The sequence below is a fragment of the Lepidochelys olivacea genome (genome assembly GCF_965140295.1).
Source record: "Lepidochelys olivacea isolate rLepOli2 genome assembly, chromosome: 17".
Classification (NCBI taxonomy): domain Eukaryota; kingdom Metazoa; phylum Chordata; order Testudines; family Cheloniidae; genus Lepidochelys; species Lepidochelys olivacea.
In genome coordinates this window covers 12,225,506-12,248,014 of record NC_140427.1, presented here as the reverse complement: position 1 = coordinate 12,248,014, position 22,509 = coordinate 12,225,506, and the positions used below count along the sequence as shown (strand labels likewise).

The 22,509-nt window shown below is 46.4% G+C and overlaps 1 protein-coding gene across 3 annotated transcripts; it reads right to left on the bottom strand.

The window, feature by feature from the left end:
- Positions 1-258: 258 nt before the first annotated feature.
- Positions 259-12,372, bottom strand: XAF1 (XIAP associated factor 1; the record flags this gene model as incomplete). 3 transcript variants are annotated; one of them, XM_084650599.1, is made up of 9 exons in its annotated part: positions 12,236-12,372; positions 11,393-11,476; positions 8,985-9,120; positions 8,138-8,194; positions 7,291-7,549; positions 5,969-6,036; positions 4,836-5,180; positions 3,433-3,502; positions 259-1,995 (listed from the first exon to the last, which is right to left on the bottom strand). In XM_084650599.1, exons 2-9 carry the CDS (start codon positions 11,458-11,460, stop codon positions 1,982-1,984), a joined length of 1,017 nt encoding a protein of 338 aa, XP_084506725.1. In that variant the 5' UTR covers positions 11,461-11,476; positions 12,236-12,372. The 3 variants fall into 3 exon arrangements, with proteins under 3 accessions (XP_084506725.1, XP_084506723.1, XP_084506724.1); XM_084650597.1 differs by lacking the exon at positions 259-1,995 and having other exon boundaries at positions 3,401-3,502; XM_084650598.1 differs by lacking the exons at positions 259-1,995; positions 12,236-12,372 and having other exon boundaries at positions 3,401-3,502; positions 11,393-11,529.
- Between the last annotated feature and the right edge of the window lie 10,137 nt (positions 12,373-22,509).

The following is a 22,509-nucleotide window of genomic DNA, read 5'->3' as shown; positions in this document are numbered from 1 at the left end:
CATGAGCTGTAGTTACTATGCTGTATTGTCGCACCCCAGCTCTCCCTTTCAAAGGAGGGAGGGGATTCTCATGACTAGTGCTGGTTAGAGCAGTATTTCTGTGGGGAAAAAAATTAAAGCTGTTTTTAGTTCAAAGTGTTTGAAACAGGCCCAATTATAATTCATTTACTGCAAATAAAAGTCTGGGACCCAAAGACTCCAGATCTAGGCCTCAGTGTGCTGTGCAGACAAAAAATGAAGAGACTAATCTAGCAGATCTTTCTATTATAATAAAAGTTTATTAGAGTAGCACTGAGGAACAAACCCCAGTCAAGGATCAGGGCCCCATCGTGGTAGGGCTCTGCACAGACACTAAACACACTTTGCTTGAGAGACATTACGATCTTATGGCTTTTTGCACATTACAATGACTTTTATGTCTTGGGATACTAAATTTATTATCCTATGCACATCTGTAAAACACTGAATGTAAAACTAATGTAAGAAACTGCTACAGAGTGTGAGTTAGCCCTTATACCCCAGCTACACACCCGTTCTCTCAAAAAAGCAATTGTGTAGCTATCCATATTCCATAACGTAGAGATGTTCAGCAGATATTTAGGATGGGCTTGTCAAAACCGGTGGACGTCTTTAAAAGTCAGCTATTGACTTCAGTTGAAGCAGTGAGTGAGGCTAGTGCTGGCAGCATTGGAAAATCCTATCCTGCTTAGAGCTATCTTGAAGGTCTCATTTTGATAGTCAAATTTCGTTCATTGACGCTCTCATCAGCAAAACGTCCAGGTATCAGAGACGCAAAGCAAAGGGTATTCAGTTACGTACTAGTGGCTTGGCAGCATGGCTTCTTCAGATAATGTAAATCAACATTCATTTTCAAATGGATTCAGATGAACTGGGTGAGAATGCACTTAGCAAACAAGGTCACTTGTTTGATACACTCCACTTCCAGCAACCAGTGGATAGGATCACATACAGCTAGGAGTGCTTCAGTGCAGGGAAAACACGGTACCAATTAAATAACCTTATTTATTCACAGTTAACATTTTTATTTGTTCCCACTCAACTAGAGTTCAACATCTGCCTCAATATACAACCCCCACTTGCTCTGGAGATTTAACTTTTCCACCATTTGTATCGATCAGTTCATGTGGAAGCAGTTTGGGCTCAGTCGTACAAGGGGCTGAAGACTCTCATCTGCCAATGAGGGTGCTCAGAACCTTGGGGGCTAAGCCGCGTGGGCTGCAGTCAATGACTAAGCTCCCATAAAGTTCAATGAGACCAGTATTTAGCCCTTTGCTGTGCTGGGCCACGTGCTATGAGTCAGTGAGGCCCACAGCTCTCATTGAAGTCAATGGGAATGGCAGATGCTCAGCAAATCTACAGTGCTTATGAATTCCTTGAGGGGAAATATTTTCCCCAAAAGACACTATGATGCATAAGCTGTTCTCAGTGGTGAGGGGTGTGTATGTTTGGTTGGGAGAGAAGGGCTGTGAACGAGCCCAACAGACCTGAGTACAACCTGTCTAGTGGTGTGGGATGGATCACTATGGGAAGTTAGGGTCAAAGTTGAAAGCCAACACCTTGAAGGCTTCAGTGTAAGCACTGTGGGCCAAATACTTCTGTCACGTTACTGCACCTTCAGCCACGATGCACCAGCATAGCTGAGAGGAGAATTCAACCTTTAACCTCCGCTCTTGTGACAGCCAGGGCACAGAGAACAAGTGAGTCCCTAAGGAGGGACTACATGTTAATGCCCAAAAGGATGGCACTTGGGGCACAGCTGTACAGACCTTTCTGGTGGAGCTTGACGATGAGCCTATTTGGTTCAGAATAAATTTCCGAGAATGGTTCTTTATTCTCAGTCTAGCATGACGCTTTTATTCACTATGTATAAAGCCATGTGTTTAGAATGCCGTTACTAGCGCTGAACTGAAGCCTGGGGTCTGGTGGGGCATCTCTGGTTCCAGTTTCTTCCAGGAGTGCCTTAGAAAGGCTCCTCTGTAAAACAAACAAAACCCAATGTCTCTCATTGTTTTTTAAAAAAACAAAACAAAAAAAAACCGGTAAGCCCATGAATTTATGCCCTTACCTCCCCTGACCCATTTTGACTGAGTCCATTAGAACAGTCCAAAGTACAAGGAAAGTGAGTACAAACTATGTAATGGATGGGTAATTATTTCAGGGTACGATCCCATATTCCTAGTCAGCCAAAACTCCCTTTAATTTCACACTCTGGTGCATTCTCTGTTTTAGTTGTATGGCATCTTTCAATATGTAAATATGCTGCCTACAGAGAAAGGCAGCCATTTTGTGTCCAGGTTGGTGCAGTCTGTCTGAGGAGAGACATACACTGTATGCTCTTTCATTGATTTTTGTTCTTGTTTTTTCCCCTTGATATAAAACAATGATAGTTCTGGCTAAAAGTAGAAGGTAGCATTTTTGTCTATGGAAAATATTACACAAAGCAATGGGAGATTGTCCTGAGTATGGACTGCAGGATTAGGCCAAAGGTCCTTATAGTGAACATCACTTAGGCCAGGTGTGTGCACAGCTTTTGCACTGGTATAACTGTCAGGGAAATTATTATTATGGTTTTATCAGTACAGTTACACTGGTACGACCCCTAGTGTGGATGCCATTATACCGGTATAAAGGTGCCGGTATAAAGGGGTATAGCTTATGCCCCTTTGCATACTCTAAAATAAACTCTACTAGTATAAGCATCTTTAGACTGGCATAATTGTGCCCATTCTAGTGGGGTTGTACTGTTTTTATTATAACACTGTAATTAAAGTCATATAACACGGGCGGGTGCACAAGCCCTTAATTAAGATGTGATTACTAGAAACTTGTGGTTGGTTCTCGGTGTTGTCGTGCATCTTGAGTACCTAAAATCCTGTCTGCTAGGACAGCTGAAGACCTCATGCTTTATAAAAGGACAGCAGGGAGCTGATTTTAAGTTCCTGTGTGTAACTGAGTTGGTATGAAAATGCAGATATATATATTTTTTAAAGTCTCCAACTGGAGAGTGGCTATAAAATTCAGTATTGACCTGTGGCAGCTTATTCAAGTGGCAAGCATATAAGAATAGATGTTGGGAGCACCCAAGTTCTAGTCTCTCTGCCTCTGCCTTAACGTATAGCTTTGGGCAGTTGCAATGCAGCTAGGGCCAAATTCAAGCATTCCTACTGAGTTAGCTTGACTAGGGAATGGGGCCTTGAAGATCAGAGCATAGTTTCTAAACATGGAGATGGTCTAGGAAAACATACCACTATCCACATTGAAATACCCAACTGCCCTGTGATGCTTTGATCTTTAACATTTCCAGAGGCACCTGCTATGGGAAATGCCCCATCGCCCCGACTAGCCCAGCACCTAGTAACTGTAGATGGCTCTAACTGAGTTATACTGTATTTCTTAGAAATATTATAGTACCTTGTTTTCCAGGATTCCATTTTGGTTTCCTCCTGAGACTTTGCAAAGAAGCCAGACGCAGACATTTGGTCTGAACAAATGAATAATAATGACAATGAATACAAAAGAACATAGCCCTGCATCCTTTATGTATCCACACTTGGTTAGGAGACAACTGGGTCCCTGCACCAGGCCTTGAGACCTGAGGCAAGCTCTGTCCCTGCTACAAAATAACCCTAATCACACTCATCATGCTGTATTTATGTATTTGGAAGCATATTGGGAAGTGAAGAGGGAAGAAGAGGCCGAGTACCTTGAAGGATCTGACCCTCCATTTCTGCATTTGAGGCAGGGATGGGAGGGAGAGTAAAGGAGGTTTTAAGCCATCTTTGCCACCTCTGTATTCTGGAGCTATGCAGGAGCTTGTCCATGGCCCCTTATGAACCCTGGGAAGCAGGCAATAGCCATGCACCTGGTCACACTACAGATCCCCCTCCTACACCAGGGAATGGGAATAGGGCTGTGCAGAAACCTTATGCTAGCTCTGCACTGGCTCTGCCCAGGGGCTTTCCTTTGGGGACTGTTTGCACCCCTTTTAAGGCCCCTTTGCGTGGTCATAGTCTGAAAGGCCCTTAGCGTATCTGAGAGTCAAGCCCAGTGTGATTTACCAGACCAGATTCTCAGTTAATTTAAAGTAGGGGTAGCCCCATTGACTTCCATGGATCTATGCCAGTCTGCACCCATGAGTCACAGCTGCAGGACTAGGCCCTAAATACTAAGGGCTGATTCTCCACTGTTACACCAGCTTTTACATTGGTGTAACTTCCCCCAAATCAGGCAGAAGAGAGATGTTGTGGAGGGCAGAGTTGGGCAGTGTCAATCCAGAGTAACTCCATTAAAGTCAGCGGAACATAGGACTGGAAGAGCCCTCCAGGGTCATCAAGCCCAGCCCCTTGCTACCACAGGCAAACCCATCATATAACCCCGTTCGTAAGCTTATCAAGCTCCATCTTAAAACTACTTAGGTGGTTTGCCCTTTCTACTGCACGCCTGATCTGGGACCTCACTCCTGTGATGGTTAGAAAACTTCTTCTAATTTCCAGCCTGAATTTATTCATGGCCAATTTATACACATTTGCTCTTGAGAGCCAACGTTGTCCTTCAGCTTAAACAGTAGTGAAGTTCTGCTGGATTGTCATGAGTGTAAACAAAAATGGAATCTGGTCGGTTGTCCACTCCATGCCCAATTCAGGGCAGCGCACGCTGCCAGCTCTCAATAAGTAGTGAATAATAGAAGAGGCAGGTGTGACAGCTGAAGTATCATTGGTCTCTAGATTGAGGCTGTCTAAAGTCCGGCTGTCCCCAGCACCCCTTCGCTGTCCTCCACCCCCAAGAGCGTGCAGGGGGCACGTAGCATTTCTCACCTCGTGCTTCCTTAGAGTCGGACCAGGGAGAAGGATATTGCACTGGGAACAGGTCACCAACACATCGTAAGTCATTGGGTCTTCGAGAGCCTTAGGCAGTACAGGATCCAGCGTGGCAGTGAAAGCAGGGCGGCCTGCTGACTTTTTGTTCTTCAGTGGCTTGAGCAAGGGCCTGGAGGCAGAAAAGTCCTTTTCCTTCCTCTTTGGGCGAACGTCCTTCCACGCCGCGGCTGCATTCTCGTGGGGGGGAGACGTAACCAGAGAGGGAGGTGGGAGCGGGCGGGATTTTGTAACAGACTGGCTGGCGAGAATCTCCGCGAGTTTGGAGAGCGGGCTGCACTCATTCTGTGGAGAACAGTTAAAAAGAATCACGAGAGAACAAAGGAAATAGCCAGATGGTGAACCAATGATGGGTGGCCTTGATAGTGTTGGGAAAAGGTATAGTCTGCACAGCGATTGAATATAAGAAAATTAGTCTCCCATTATCTCCTTCTGATGTTTTTAAACGCCAGTAAAGATGGAGGTCTTTAAAAATACTGGGGAGGGAGGGAGAGAGATTCTACAAAGCAGACTACAACTAAAAGTCCCCTCTGGGGTGGGGAAGTCAGGGTTTGCAGGTGGTTTACAAAGCGAGGAGGATGGAGTCCAGGTAGATGCTCCAATGGGGAGTGAGGCTTTCATTAGGAGCTTCTGCAGCAAAGGCACCATCAAACTGGCTCAAAGGTTAGTGACAGCCCTTTCAGAACAGAGAGACCCCTCAGGGCAACAGAATTGGGGCCTACATTCTTCAGGGCTGCTTTAACCAGTCTATCTCGATATGCCACTTCCTAGGCAGTGGGTGAGAAGGACGCAGGGGGCATGTAATGTCACAGCTGTTTGCATTCTGCATCAGCAGTGAGAGGCTAAGAGCCCTGGAGGCAGCGCTGCCAAACACAGACTGGTGCTAACGGCCAAGCTCATGGTCACGAGGGCATGTGTAGCTGTTGCTAGCTGGACGTGGGATAGCAATGGCTGTGCAAACTGAGCAGCCAAAACATGTTGTCCTACCGAATCCAACATGTGGCTTTCGACAGAAAAGGCCTGACTTGAATGAAGCCCAAACTCTTTGCTGGTTTAGCTCCCAAACCACTTACCAGGTGTTGGAGGTACTGGTCATCTGGGAAGCACTTATTGCACTGCAGACAAAGATTGTCACTGAGACCTTCAGAGGAAAAAGGGAAAGCGATCTGTTGGTAATACGCAGAGCGGGCACGAGTCCGTAAAATACTGTACCCAGGCTCCTCAAACTCGGGTCACGCTGGCTAGTACCAGAGGCACCTGATCCAAACACCACTGAACTTCAAGGGACCAGAGCCTAAGGCAGATATGGACCTGGATTTCACTATTGACCCCTATTAAATAAACTCAAGTTCTGACCTTCCCTCCCTGCTGAACTTTGGAGTGGTTGAAATCTGAGTCTGGATCCACATTTTGCCCCTTAGGCCCATCTCTGCATAGTGCTATCCCACAAAGGATTGTATATTTCCCAGTGAGTACGTTCTTGCTCTCTGTCTCCCATTGTTCTTTGTGGTGCCTACCAATAATTCTGAGGAAGGACAGTGTTCACAAATGATCACCCACTTATCCTATCACCCTCTGGTCAGGCCTCTTCTCTTACCCAACGGAAAACCGTCCCCAGCCCCAGGGGAGCATGATGCTATCGAACGCTTCAGTAATGCGCCTGGCTGTTGACACTTCAGTAGGAAGAAAGTCCATCTCAAATGTGCTACTTTTAAAGGTCACTGTAACAGGTTGGCAACATGGACTCTGAATACTTGAGGATTAAGCCAATTCCCAGGAAGGGGGTGAGTTTGTTGCGCTTTAGCTAGTGTTTGCAAAGCTGCTTGTTTAGTCACTCTCAGCAGTTTGCAGTAGAAGTAGGATTGTTATGCCAACTTAATTGGATTGGTTTAATGGGATCGGGGTCCCTGCCTGAGAGAGAACGCTGTCCTCCAGTTCTTGCACACCCAAATTGCCCTTAAAGCCAACAGGAATTTTGGGGGAAATAAGGAATGGTTGATCAAGCCCTAAGATGTCACTCTAGCTGAAAAGTCAATGGTGTGATTCTTATTTACACTAAGGCCCCTTTACATTGCCAGGGGCCTCTTGCAGACAAAAATAAGGCCCCATGTTTCTGAGTTATGCCACTATACATGCACAGCAACTCCGCTTGACATCACCAGAGCTGCTCTGGATTTACAATTGTTGGTGTAATTCAGAGCAGAATTTGGCCCCTTAGCTGTGGCTGGTTAGACAATAACCCCTTGTGGGGAATTTCACACTATACAAAACAACGTGGATTATCAAGATTCATAGAGAATTGTGAATACAGTAATTACAGATAAATGGGAATTTCCAAAGCAACAGGTGCTGGAGAGACCTGACCCTGTTGCAGATCATGAGGGATTTTGGATACCTGAGGGTGGGAGAATCGAGGTTTGATGAGCAGACTCCTCACTGGGTTGATAGTGCATCTCACCATTGCTTGATAGCTTACTGCCATTCTGACAAACGTCTTTGTGCTTGTCCAAGTCCTTGTACATGATGTATTTGTTACACTCCCAACAGAGCTCAGTGCGACTACCGCAGGCCTCCAGGTGCCTCTGTAGCTTATTGAAGGGCATTTCCAGCTCACAAAATGTGCATTTCAGTGATCGCTCATTACATTCATTGGACTGCATGTGGGCAGAGGAAATTATTGCAAACCGTAAATCAAAGCCGAAAGCATAAGGATGTTGGGCTGCAGCAATTGCTGCCGGTTCTGAAAATGTCCCCGCTAACTTCTCCATCTTCCTCTCGTTCCACATCTCCTTCCCAACCATTCCCACTGTCTGCTTCTCCCACCACAGCGTTGCACCTTCTTGCAGGCCATCCCTATGCTTAGAACGGCCTCTCGCTTTTCAGAGCCTCCTCCCTGGAATTGTGAGATGTGAGCTTGGGCTGCAGGGCAGAAGTGTCACTATCCATGAAAACAGTGGGCCCCCTGAGATGTGCAGAGGTGATAGTTCTGCAGGGATTGGCTAGGAGAATCTATGTGGGAAGAAGAGGGTAGGGACAGTGCTCACCATGCTAATTTAAATGTAAAATGTTCTGTTAAATTAAACTAAGGAACAACTGTCATGCTTAAGCTGTCTGACTCAGGGGCTGCTACATTTCAGCAGGCAAGATGTTTATTTTGAAGTCATTCCTCTTCAGTGCATATCAAGGTGATTTGTCAGAAATCATCTGAATAGGATTCTGATATTGTACATCACTCTACTCACCTCATGATTCTCCAGTAGGTATTTCTGCATGCTTTGGTGACACAGTTTACATCTGACCTGAAAGTGAAGGGGGAAAAGATTTAGTAGGTTGCTTAGGGTAAAATACGAAACAGATCATGGGGGAACACTTCAAAGATGTCTGGTGGCATCTCATGCCAACTCTGCTTCAGGCTCATTGCCTAGGGTGGTGTTTCTATTTTCATCCCGTTTGACGAAAAGCTAGTGGAGATTGTAGTTTTTGCAGCAGGGACTGAGCTATGTTATGCAAGATTTAGTGGAAAATACAGTTCTGATCTGGCTGTTCAAATGCAGGATTTGGCCACTTTATTCAGGCATTCGAGCCTGAAAGTTCCCCAAGTTCAATGCTAAGGACAAGAGCCTCACATTTATGTAGGGTCCTAACTCTCATTGATTTTAGTGGAAGTTAGGAGCCTATAGCCCCATCAATATAGGGACAGATGCTCAACTGGGGTAAGATATCATCACTCTGTTGACATCAGTGGAATTAAGAAGATTTATGCTTGCTGAAGATGGCTCCTGTAGGACCTGATTCCTATGCTAGTTCTGCTATGCTAGTTTTATGCATTGAAATCAATGGAGTCCCACCAGCATATACCAGGTGTAACAAAGTGGAGTCAGGTCCATGTGTTCTAGGCCACAGACCCTCAGCTTGAGCATGTAAGTGCCATGTGGCTGGATGGGAGCTGTGAGCAGGGAGGAGAGGATATTTTCTGCTCTTCAGCTATAGACGTTCGTTGCTATTTGTCATCCAATAGCATGGCCAGACTAAAATGAAACATAGCTCATAACTGGGAGCTCTTGTTTCAGGAAATAGAGCAACTCCCACCTGCTTATGTGCGTCTTGCTGATGCTCCTCCATCTCCTTTAGAGCTATAGGTTCATCACACTCTGGACAAATAGCGAGAAACCGCACGCAGTGGGCCTCATGGAGAGAGAAATTGGCAGCAGACACATCTCGTTTACTGTATGGCATGGAAGGGGGAAGGAAAGGAATGTTACTGGACCTCCTTTAACTCAACTGGCTTGTCCCTGAAAATTAGAGATGAATATTTATAGTTGTGCCCTGTTTGACTGAGACATTTGGACTCCGTTGCTGAGGTTGCACTGTTCTCCTATGAACATCTTTAAAGGGGACAGGCACGGTCAGTGGATTTAGGCCCAAAATATCTGGGTCTGATTCTCCTTTCACACATGTGTGAATCAGGAATAACTCCGACTGAGTCACAAAGGGGTGAAGTTGATGTGAGTGGAGGATTGGGCCCTATATTCATGTAGGGGACCTGCAAAGTTTGGAGGTGGATTCCAGCTGTCCTCAGGTTTGGAGAACTTTGGTCTTTAATGGACCTAGGACAACATACATCTCCCTAGATTTTTGGTCCCGATTATGGTCATTTGTTTAGGCTTTCCAAGGATGGGAAGATAGGTATGGGTTCCCGATAGGCCAGTGGCTCTCAACCTTTTCAGATTACTGTACCCTTTTCAGGAGACTATAACAGGGTTAAAAAAAGAACTAGATAAGTTCATGGAGAATAGGTCCATCAATGGCTCTTAGCCAGGATGGGCAGGGATGATGTCCCTAGCCCCTGTTTGCCAGAAACTGGGAATGGGAGACAGGGGGTGGATCACTTGGTGATTACCTGTTCTGTTCATTCCCTCTGGGGCACCTGGCATTGGCCACTGTCAGGAGACAGGATACTGGGCTAGATGGACCTTTGGTCTGACCCACTATGGCTGTTCTTATGTTCTTAGGAGTCTGATTTGTCTTGCGTTCCCCCAAGTTTCAACTCACTTAAAAACTACTTGCTTAAGAAATCAGACACAAAAATACAAGAGTGTCACAGCGCACTATTATGGAAAAATGGCTGACTTTCTCATTTTTACCATATAATTATAAAATAAATCCATTGGAATATAAATATTGTACTTACATTTCAGTGTATAGAGCAGTATAAAGTCGATGTCTGTGTGAAATTTTAGTTTGTACTGACTTCGCTAAATGCTTTTTCTGTAGCCTGTTGTAAAACTAGGTGACTATCCAGATGAGTTGATGTACCCCTGGAAGGCCTCTGCGTACCCCTGGTTGAGAACCACTACCCTAGGCTACCATAGTGACCCATGCTATTAATGGGAGGTTGAAGAGACTGATTAGCCTGGATGTGGGAACTTCTGGGGACTTAGCCAGAGAGTTAAGTCGTTTTGGTGACAGAACCATTGGGCATGAGGGGAAACTGAGGCACTGGCAGGGTTTGGAGGCACCTTGCTACAGATCCCTATTCCAGACTCCATGAAAACTAACTTTCCCTATAGGCCAGTTGTTCCATAATCCGGGAATTCCCTCTGCTTCTTTTGAAGCAGTTGGTACTTGCTGTTGCCAGAGACAGATGAGTCTCTGGTCTGACCCATTGTGGCATTTCCTGTGTTCCTAGATGTTTGTATATAGAAGCAGAATGTGGACAGTAACCAATGGGGGAGGATCTGCCCATGATAAAGGGAAACATGTGTTTTTAAAATACAAAAAATAGTTTAAAAACTCTTGGCAGCTTTTTTGCAAAGTTTAACACAAAGCAGATAACAACCCTTGCCACCTCATTGCTGCTGGTGAGCTTCAAGAGCCTGCCCTGGCCCTGACCTCCTCCTCACTGAGAGAGACTAAGGGGAGCTCTTTAGAGCAGTATCCGAGGGGTAGCCATGTTAGTCTGTGTCCACAAAACCAACAAGGAGTCTGGTGGCACCTTAAAGACTAACAGACTATGCCCAAATAAATCTGTTTAGTCTTTAGGGTGCCAACTCCTCATTGTTTTAGAGCAGTGGCTCTCAACCTTTCCAGAGTACTTTTCAGGAGTCCGATTTGTCTTCCGTACCCCCAAGTTTCGCCTCACTTAAAAACTCCTTGCTTACAAAATCTGACCTAGTAATAAAAAACTGGCACAGCATACTATTACTGAACAGTTGCTGACTTTCACATTTTACCATAGAATTATAAATCCATTGGAATATAAATATTGTCCTTTCACTTCAGTATATCGAATATAGAGCAGCATAAACAAGTCATTGTCTGTAAGAAATTTTAGTTTGTACGGACTCTGCTAGTGCTTTTTCTGTAGCCTGTTGTAAAACTAGGCAGATACCTAGAAGAGTTGATGTACTCCCTGGAAGACCTCTGCGTACCCTGGTCTAGCGCCCCTACAACCCTCAAATATAAATATCACACTGGGGAAATAAAGGATTTCTTACCAGTTCTTGCAGAACTTGCTCTCCTCCTCCATGGTTTCTCTCGGGCTGTGCCCCTCTTTGTCTTTCATTATTTATTTGGTCAGGCTGTAGGGAGAGAAACGAAACTGAAACTGCCTGTAATACTAACCCAACCCTAAACTAGGGCTCTACCAACAAAATCTGTGAAACAGGAAGCGTGGTGTGAGTAGGGAGGGGCAGTGTTTGGTGGTTGCTGTTTACCAAGAGTTCGGGTGAGCCCCCGTCCTGGAATAGACTCAGCTCCAACCTAGTCTCCAGGTGCTATGTGTTTGGGGTGGTATTTCCACCTCCTTCCTCTGTATCCCAAATTACTTTGAATACAATAAGGCAGTGGCTCTCAATCTTTCCAGACTACTGTACCCCTTTCAGGAATCTGATTTGTCTTGCGTACCCCCAAGTTTCACCTCATTTACAAACTACTTGCTCACAAAATCTGACTTAAAAATACAAAAGTGACACAGCACGCTGTTACTGAAAAATTGCTGACTTTCTCATGTTGACCATAGAATTATAAAATAAATCCAATGAATTGGAATATACATATTGCACTTACATTTCAGTGTATAGTCTATAGAGCAGTATAAACAAGTCACTGTCTGTATGAAATTTTAGTTTGTACTGACTTCGCTAGTGCTTTTTCTGTAGCCTGTTGTAAAACTAGGCAAATATCTAGATGAGTTGCTGTACACCCTGGAAGACCTCCGCGTACCCTCAGGGGTATGCGTACCCCTGGTTGACAATCACTGCAATAAGTAATTTGCCCAGTTGCATGCAGACTTTTTCTCTGGGGCTGTGAAAGCTCTAGAGGGAGGGGGAGCTCTTCACCTGCTCGGCTCCAGCCCTGAGGCTGCCTGTGATCCGATGGCGAGTCTGCAGAGTCAATCTTCCTTGTCACAGGGGACAGCACAGGGATCTGTTCCTCCACCCCCTTCCTGCCTGTTGCTGTGAATTCCTTTCCTGAGGACAAAGAAAACATGAATAGCCTTCAGTGGATTCCTTGGCAGACAGCCCTCCTGGTGACCACAAGAGGGAGTTAGATTTCAGAGTAGCAGCCGTGTTAGTCTGTATTCGCAAAAAGAAAAGGAGTACTTGTGGCACCTTAGAGACTAACCAATTTATTTGAGCATAAGCTTTCGTGAGCTACAGCTCACTGCATCCAATGCATTCAGTGGAGTTAGAACACCCCCCCCCTTGTTTTCCTCTTATTTTTCTCTATCCAGGCTTTGCATGGCCAGCACTATAGGATCCCAGCCCTGATCTAATGGGTCTTTCCCATCTCCTATTTAGACCAGAACCCATGTGAGTGCAGGATACAGTCCTCTAAGAGAAGGTGCATCAGGAATTGAAATGATGTGAACATTTCCAATATTAATTTGACTCAGGACAAAGACCTGACAGATGAAGCAAGCTGACCAAAGGAAAAAAATCCAAACCTGTTTTCAAGTTTTCACTGCATGGGAAACTGGTAGAATGTTTCACGCCTAGGGCATTTTCTCAAATGTCTTAAAAGGAGCCTGGCATCCACGGGCTGTTAAACTGACCTTGTATGACATTTTGCTTATAAACACGCTGCAAATTTCCCTCCATCCGTAACATTTTATCCTAATGGATGGGCACAGGACTAGGAATCAGGAGACTTGGTTTTAGTTGTGCTGTAGATAAGCCCTAATTTAAGTGAGTTTGTGTGGAGGAGAAAGTAGACAGAGCATCATAAAATAAAAAGCGGATAATCTAACACACTCTAGGCTAATCTCGTGATGAATCTCACTGAGTGGGCTTCAGGCTGTTTTGTTACTAGCGTGGAAGATTACTTACAGCTCGGTGCTAGTAGGTAGCTTAGAAATGTTACCCTCAACCTCACCGATCCCCCATGGTGTCTGTATCTCCTCCAAGCCACATCCTCCTTTGTTAGTACAGCTCATTGGTCTCTGACCATGTGACAATGTCCATTGTTATCTCAGCCAATCAGAAAGAGCCCTGTGGCCTGGTTTCCAACTTCAGTTTCCCATTAGCGTTTGGACCTTGCATCAGGCCACAGGTCTGAATCCAATGGGGTCACTTTGCTTCATTCATTCTCCCCTTGTCTGTCCAGAGAACTATCAATGGGGAAAAATTTGCATGTGGACACAGGGTGCTTCTCACTATTGGAAAGATGGTTGGTACCTGTGGCATTTCCTAATAACTCCTAGTGCTCATAGAGCACTATTTACCAGTAGCCCTCAAACCACTTCATAAAGGGAGATCATTATCCCTGTTTTACATACACGGAGGGGCCCAGCAAGGTCACCCAGCAGGCCAGGGGCAGAGCTGGAAATAAAGCCCAGGTTTCTCAAGTCCCACTCCAGTGCACTATTCCCTAAGCACACTGCCTCACCATGGAGACAAGTCCTGAGTTTCGTGAGCATAACACTTCCAGAACCTTCCAGATCACCCTTGGGCTAGCTTTTTGTTTTGCCTAATAACCCTCAATCCACTTCAGGAGAACTTTTTTGGTATGAACAAAGGCAAATCTTTAATCTGTGGGCATCAAACCTCCCCTTTGCCCCAGTACAAATATTGTGATGGTTGGGATCAGTAGGTAGGGTGACCAGACAGCAAGTGTGGAAAATCGGGACGGGGTGGGGGTGTAATCGGAGCCTATATAAGAAAGACCCAAAAATTGGGACTGTCCCTATAAAAGCAGGACATCTGGTCACCCTATCTGTGGGGGCATATGAACTTGCAGACATGCTAGATTTAAAAGGCAGGGTCGTGACAGGACATTTTCAGTGATTGGTGCTTGATTGTGGAAATCACTCTCTCCCATTGGTCCAGCACAGTTGGGATCCGTTGACGTTTCCAGTCAAACTGCAAGTTCTCTTTTCGTTGTGTCGTGAGCTGACGGGGATGTAGGTTGGTTGTGGAAGAAGGCTTGTGTGTGCTGTGCTGGAATATTTCTTTTTGGCTGCTGATCCACATGAAATTTGGACCAAGTGTAAATCATTATAAGGCTCTAGATTTCTAGAGATGCCCTTCTAATGAATTACAGGGAATAAACGAGGGGGAGTAGGAGTAGAATTCTGTTCCATCGCATCGCTTCCCCATTTCAATCCTGGTGGAATTATTTTCGTTAGGACTATCTGGTGGACAACCTATGTCCTGACGACCGAAAAGCCTGTATCAGTGAATGGAAACATGAGATTACTGCAGCACTAATAATGGAAACAAATTGTCACACTTTACACTGAGGTTCCATTTATAAATGGTTTATAAAGAGTTAGTAGGTGTTATAAGTATGTTACAGACACAAGCAATAGGTTAGAGACCTATTAATAAGCACACCAGAGTGTGATATAGATGTTTATAAGATACCTGTTGATTTGTTGGATTCTGTAAGAATCTATAGCAATTGATTAGCCATCAATTAAAAATATATTAGTTAACCTTTGTAAATGGGACCTTAACATATAGTGACTCAAAAATATTAGCAGCAAAGGATTATACTTCATATTTATTATTTACTGTAGTGCCCATGATCTACTAGGTGCTTTCCAGACATATAAAACACTCAGGGGCTTAGTCTAAGGATGGACAGTTGGACAGGTAGATAAACCTCAAGGAAGAAGATTTTCTGGGCAAAACAACAAGATTTGCTATAATCTGGATTTCTGCTCTTGTACCTGGGCAGCCTAGAGCAGGATTTCTCAACCTGTGGGTCAGGACCCAAAACTGGATCTCCAGAATGTTTCAAAGGGTCGCATGGCAGAGCCTGTGGCTTCTGTTCCATGGGGGTGGCTGGGCTCACCTCCCTGGTCCAGGCACTGCAACCTCTGGGGTCCCAGCACCACTCAGGTTTAACCCAGCTGTCATGGTGAGGGGAGGCAGGGGAGGCCAAATTTGAGTGAGTGGCCCTGCAACCCTATGAGCCAGGTCACAACTCCACTCTCACAAATTTGGTCTAGGCAGGGGGGCAGAGCCAAAACTGAACGACACTGCAACCCCAGAGGTTGCAACACCAGGAGTGGAGAGCCATGCCAAGCCAGCCCCACAGCACAAGAGCTGCAGGAGTCATTCAGTCTGTGACCAGGGCTTGAACTCTGCGTTTCGGGACTGTCCCACCCAATTCAGGACAGATGGTCACCCTATTTCACGTGTGCTTATCTTTACTCATCAATTAGGCCCAGGCAAATCAATACTTATGAAAATTAGGTCCTAAGGTTCAGATTCTTCATTGCTTTGCCCCGGGTCATTTACACCAGTGCAAAGTGAATGTCTTTGCACCCCTTTTGCAGTGGTATAATTGACTACAAGGTGCAGGACCCTGGTGAATCAGGCCCCTAGGGTCTCAAGTTGAATACCCAAAGTCACTGGACACTTTGAAAATGTTGAGCCTTCACCTCTGTCTGTAATATGGGATAACGTTCATTCCTCTACCTTACTGGGGGGTTGGGAAGAATCCTTAGCTAATGTTTGCAGAGCTTCTCCAGAATGCCACACATGGGCTAAGTGTTGTTGTTAAATCAGAGTTCATTTCGCTGTGGTTAATTTTCTGCCGATACCAAAAAACAAAACAAAACAAAAAAATCCACTATTGCCCAGACCTGGAAATAATTAATGTTTATCTGGATAAACACAAATTATGTAACATAGCAAAGAAAAGGCTTTTGAAAAAATATGTAAATGAGATGGCAGCCATCAGGAAGTAATGGAAGGACAGGCAGACTACAATGATGCCAATTACAATTCAAATCCCCCCCCACCCCAGTGTTTACTCTGTACAGTATTTGAAACTCTCCCTGGGGTTTGACTAAACTGTACTGGAAGTACCATCCAGGGCTCAGAAGTCTGGTCAGCAAGGGACGGTGACCGAGAGGTTCATAATGAAGGCTTTTATGTAGAAAGTTATTGGGCACAGGGATTGTACTGAAAGAACTGTAAGTTCAGAGTTACAAAAGCTCTTCTTGGAAAAATATCAGACGCTGAATTAGGAACCCAGTCGAAAGATATTCCTAAAGGAACACTGTGGACTGGCAGAGGCTGCAAAAAGTACTTAGTGGGGGGAGGAGAAACAGAAGGTAACGAACAGCGATGTCCCCTGAATGCCAGTAATAACTTTCTTTCAGTTTAAGGCTTGTGTGTAAACCTTCTAGTGCATAAGGTAATGATACAAGACATGTTTTACGCATCTGATCAAATTAAGCATCACACAGAGAGGTAAGTTCTGAACAAGTTTTTTTTATTTTTTCAATGTCAAAAGACAGGATGATAGAAGTTTTCTGCTAAAACCTAGTAGTTCATTTAAGCGTCAGATTCCCCCTCCCCGCCCCCTCTCAAGTATCAGAGCTTTTGCAGGTCTCAGTGACTTTAATTTCATTAAGGTTTTGCACTTCTAAATGCTGTGTTGAAGCTGCGACATTTTAATTATTTTAAAAAATGGTTGTATTTTGCGTGAGACAAACTGATTGCTTTGACACCAGGACGTTGTGCTTGCAGAAGGTGTGCTTATGTGGTTGGTGGGTGTTTGAACTATACAGGTGGACAGGGGGTGGGAGAAATTTCTGTCTCCAAATACACCCACTTCTACCTGTAAGTCATCCGTGCCAGTGGCCAGCCCTGTCTAGTGATAACAGCAGCCACTGGCATCCATGGTTCAGGAGGAGGACAAGATATCTCTGAAAAGTAATTTCTTTGGAATAAGTCAGATTACACCAAATCTTTATTTTCTAATTTCCCCACCTGGAACTCTTACCTCCCAAGTTTACCCCTTATTCTCCAAGTTACTTAATTCAAACACTGCAATTGTCTTACCCTTTGACAGATATTTTGCTGTAATGTCCCATTCGCTGGTGGACCTGTGTTGTGCCATGGTTCTGAAGAGTATTCAGATCAAATGAAACAGACATTCATGGTTGTATCTATATGGGAAAGGATGGACTTGTCAAATTACAGGGCTCAGGAGGCTGGAGTTCTCTTACCAGCCCTGCCACAGATTCTGTGTTAGCTTGGGCACGTCACGTAACCTCCCCGTGCCTCAGTTTGCCCATCTGTAAAGTGGGGATAAGAGTAGCAAGGGTTTTATGAGGATTCATTCATTAATGGTTGTAAAATGCTTTGAAAGACTCCAGAAAGGTGGCTCTGTTGAAAGACTCCAGAAAGGTGGCTCTGTAGAAACACGGTGCACCACTGGCCTAATTCAACACCCATTAATGGAAGCCGAGCTGTTTAATCCAAAGGCTTTGGATCAGGCCCCTATATTTGCTTTTGCACTGAATTTCCAGTTTTTGCTTTATTGACTCTTGTTAGGAGCCATGCTAGTCTATAGAAGGACATCCCCATCTAGCCTGAATTGTCTCCAGTTTCCAAACAATCCTTTGGCGGCTGTTAAAGGTTGGGGAAGCACATGGTTCAGCTTTGCAAACCCTGCCCTGCCCTTAGTGGTGGTGACTTGCGGGAAGTAGCTCTTTACATGCTTGCATGGTGGAGTCATTCACCCTGCCACGGGTTTCAGGTCTGTGGGAGGGTCTGACTAAAGCCCATTTTGAAACCTACCCAACTCCAGGCGCTTTGGCTTTGCGAGCGCAGCCGTGTCTCTGCAGCAATGTGAACAGTGATGGGTGCCCCTTAGCCTGCGAGCAGCCAGAGGCCAGGCTCGTGTGGGCCATGTGAAAGAGCTGCCATTCTCACAGAACCCTGGGATCCGGCCAAGGCTGGCGTCACTATGCATGCACAGGCTGAGGGGGATGGGGACGGGGACGGGGACAGGGACAGGAGGGAGAGCTGCCAAATCAAACATGTTCCTCTCAGCCAGAAGCGCAAGCAAACTCCCAAGAGCAGCCATTGTAAGCCGCTGTCCTTCCCCATTCTGCCCAATCACATGCCCCCTGCCCTCTCCCCTTGCTAAGCACTTCAGTAGGCTGGAAGTTCCCCTTATCTGGCCACAGCTGTCTCCTTTATTTTAATTAGATCTACCTACCCCCCCCCCCGGCCACATCCTCTCTAATCTATGTTTTTATATAGATAAATTTCAACACCAGGTACAATCCTGATGGGCTAGACTGACAGCGTGACAGCTGGGTGAACTTGGCCCATTGCCTCTTACACAGAGAATTAACTGACACTGAAATAAAACATTCTCTGGGGAGGTGTTTAAAGGCATGGAGGATCTAATTTAAATGGGAAAGGGAGGAGGGACTGGCTTGCTGGGGTTATCTAGCAGTGATGGGTTAGGGAGCTTTTTTACCTCTCTGAGTTGTGGGGTTCCTAATTCAGCAGCCCACTAAGTGATTGAAGGCTGGTTCAGCCCAGCAGCGGCTTGGAGGCTCATGTGCAAGACTTGTTCGGTTTCTGTGCAGTTCCTAGTGGAGAGAGATCTACATCACAGTTGGCGCTACTTAGCACCTTTGTTAGCAGCCTCAGCAGAGAGGTCAAGCAGTGGATGGGTCTCTGTAAGTGGCCTGAGCCAGGTTAGCCGTGGGGCTGTTTGGGGAAGCTTACTCACTGCCTCTACAAACTTTTACCACCACTGAACGGAATTTACGAAACAAAGTAAAGTGAGCCACATCCTCCACTGGTGTAAATTGGCATAGCTCCATTGACTTCAATGGGTCTCTGCTGGTTTCCTCCAGCTGAGGATCTGGCCCTAGAGGGAGCAGTAACTCCAGGAAGGAAGCTGTGATCTGTTTTTTGGAGGCTGGCAAAGTCAACTCCCAATGGCTTTAATTATCAACAAGTCTAATTTATTTTTGTGTATAGGCAAGATTGTCAGAATTCTGCAAGCTGGGTGCCTAAAGTCAATGTCCAGGCACCTCAGTAGAAGAGGCCTGGTTTTCCAGCTCCCAGGGGCTTCAGTGAAGTTGGTGGGTGCTCATCACTCCTGCAGGTCAAAGCGTTTAGTGATGTGCCTAACCCCGACTTTGGAGCCTAATTTTAGGCATCTAAGTTTGCAAACACAGGCCTTAGTTCTGCTGTGGGTGCCTGCCTTGTTAGATTGTGTCTCTGGCTGGCTTCTGGCAATACTGCAAACCTGATACTACCTGCCTGTTAAAATGGTATTAAGGCAGATCTGTGTTTTTGTTCTGGCCTGTGGGAGATTGGGTCTGAATTTTATAGCTGGCCCCTCTCTTCCCCCAAATTCAGCGGTGTCTGGACTCAGGAGTTTGGTTCTAAGCTCTCTCTCTCGTTCAGCTGCATCTGGTCAGGCAGCAATTCAGCCCCTTCATAAACTCCAAGAGTTCTGGTAAGGTCACATCTTTGCAGGTGAATCCATCTGTCTAGATTACTCTCTGCCAGTTTCTTCTTTTCATCTCTTTTCCTCCTCATCTGTTTCTCCCCACAGGGATGCCACTGCCTCTCTCCTTAATTTTTTCCCCTCTCTGGAACTGCCCAAGACCAACTGCGATCCAACACTGCAGGGCACTTTGTGCTTCCAACATTCCTTCCCTTCCTATCCTGTTAACGACATAACACTCCATTTGCTAGTCAAACCACTTCAGATGAGAGGATCATTCCATTGTCTGTATGTCTCCTTTCGCATATCTTGTACCTCTTGCTCTGATCTTCCATTGGTCAATCAATGAAGAGCCCAAGTCTCAATTACTTGGGATTTTTGATCCTTTTCATGGAATACATGCAGTTAAATTATCTAAGGCATGTTGAAGATGGGTTTGAATGAAGCCTCAACACCCCTCTGAAGTAGATAGGGAAACTGAGGCATGGGTTGGCTAAGTGACTTGCCTAAGGCCATATGAGGACTCAGTGTCAGAACAAGGCATGTGCGCAGCCTCCTCAACCAAGATTTTTCCCTTTTATTGATTTAGCTAGTCCATTAAAAGGCATCTCCCACTGCTTGGTTGATTTTGTCTTTTTATTCTGTGTTTACTGGGTGAGCACAATTGCTGACTCTCCACTGAAGCCACAAACCAATTAACTATGTTTGCATTAGTTGCTTGGGTACAGCAAACAGTACAGCTTCTATAAGGAGTTACCTCTTTACAGTTACTTACTTGAGAGCTTCTGACACTTTCATCTGCTGCTGGAACCTGAACACATGAATGCAGGTTTGAGCTGATTCCAGCTCCCTTTCAGCCTCTCCACCTTTGTGGAATCTTTTCTGGGCTCATTATGTTACCCAGAGGAGCTGCTGCTGGGGCTCCAGCCTGCTACTCATTTCCTTTGTGGGCATTCGTGTTAGCCAGCAGAACAGAGCATCTCCTTTTGTGACTCTGAGCCTGGAGTGCCTGGTCACTAGAGGCCAAAACCTGCCAACGGTACCTTAAGTCATCAGCACAGCCCTTACCCAGGTCGTGCAAACCGTTACTCACATGAGCAGCCCCAGTGACTTCACTGGCCCTGCATCACAGTTTGCAGGATCAGATCCACAAGTCCTTGCTCCCCACAGCAATGCACTTCAGCTTGGTTGTTGACACCTGTGTGTGAAGCAGGGAAAATGCCACTCCTCCAGAATTCCCCACTGTTTCACGCCAGTGGCAGTGTTTTAATGCCCACTTTGCCCAGGTGTGATTTACGCGTCAAGGTGCAAAGCAGTGGAGAATCAGACCCCTTGGTCTTCACTTGAGCAACGCTCTGCTCCAAGTGAAGAGGATCTGGCATGGCCCTAGCAGAGGCATGTTTTAGCGCAGTTGAGCCTTGCTCATACTGGAGTAGAGCTCATGCTAACTGGAAACATGTTTAAGCACCGTTCTTGCTTGCAGGATTGTAGCCCAGTTTCCATGAGCAATGTGGAGAAGGTTTTTCTTATAACTGTGTTATAAATGACAGCCCCCGATGAACCAGCAGAGAGCAGCTAGAGAGCATGGCTTTATAACATGAGCTGGGATACACAACGTAACTCCTCTTGTCAGGCCGCTAACAGGGGTAACGTGATTGTACTCCAGAGCTTTCAGTGGGCGGTCGTGCAAGTAGAGAGAGAGAGTTTCTGCCACAAAGACAAGGTGTATGAGCTAATCTCTTTTACTGGACCAACTTCTGTTCTGACCTGAAGAAGAGCTGGGTGTAAACTGGAAAGCTTCTCTCTCTCTCCGCAACAGAAGGCGGCCCAATAAAAGAGATTATCTCACTCACATTGTCTCTCTAATAGCCTGGGACCAACAGGACACCACCACTGCATACAGAGTTTCTGCTGTGCAGCCAGGAGGGGGCCCTGGCTCCTTCTTACCAGTGTCCCTGTAGGGAAGAGAGGCAGGAAAAGTGGAGGGGGGGAGTGGGGAGCCGAGGAAAGGAGAATATGGAGGGGGGGATGCCCGGTTGCAGGAGGAGGAGAGGGCTGGGAAGGGTGGTCAGAACAGAGGATGGGGCTGGTAGGGAGGGGGCTTAGAGTTGCCATGCTGGGCAATCAATGCTTTGTACTAATAACTTGCTCGGAGGAGTTTGATCCCAGTCCCTGATCATTCCCCAGCGGAACATTTAGGAGCGACCAAGACAACTCTGGACTCTTCTCCGCAGGAGCCAGAGGGCAGCCAACCAGCCTGGGCAGAGAGCCCTCTCCCGCCCCAGCAGTCAACCAGCCTGGGCAGAGATTCTCTACCACCCCCCCCCCCCAGCAGCCACTAGCCTGGGCAGAGATCCCTCCCCCCGCCCCCATTACTGGGCTGGGAAATGAGGCCGGTGCAAGTTTCCTTCATGCAGCACTCTCTGCTGGTGGCTGCATTTTCCCTGCTCCCAAGTCCCACCGCCCCAGGGTTACGGGTGTGTGTGTGTGTGGGGGGGGGTAGTGTGTGAAAGCTGGGGCTGGGCGGGGGGAGGCCTGACTCAGGATCCCCGTCCCGTCCTGGGACTGCCAGGGGCACAGGGGGGATGCGTGGGGTAGGGGCTGGCGGGGACTAGCTGGGTGCCTGGTTGGTAGAGTACATGATTCCCCGCCCCACACGCTGCCATTGGCACGGGGGGGGGGTGTGTGTATGGGGGGGGAGTCTGGCACATGATCCCCGCCCCACGGGCACAGGATGGTGCTGGGCGGGAAGGGGGGAGCTGGGGGCCGTGTTGGCGTTTGACACCTGATCCTGCCACTCCCCCCGGGGGCTGTGAGTGGCCCACAGGGATGGATGGGGTAGACGGGGGACAAGGGGGGGGAGCTGTGAGTGGCTCATAGGGAGGGTGGTATA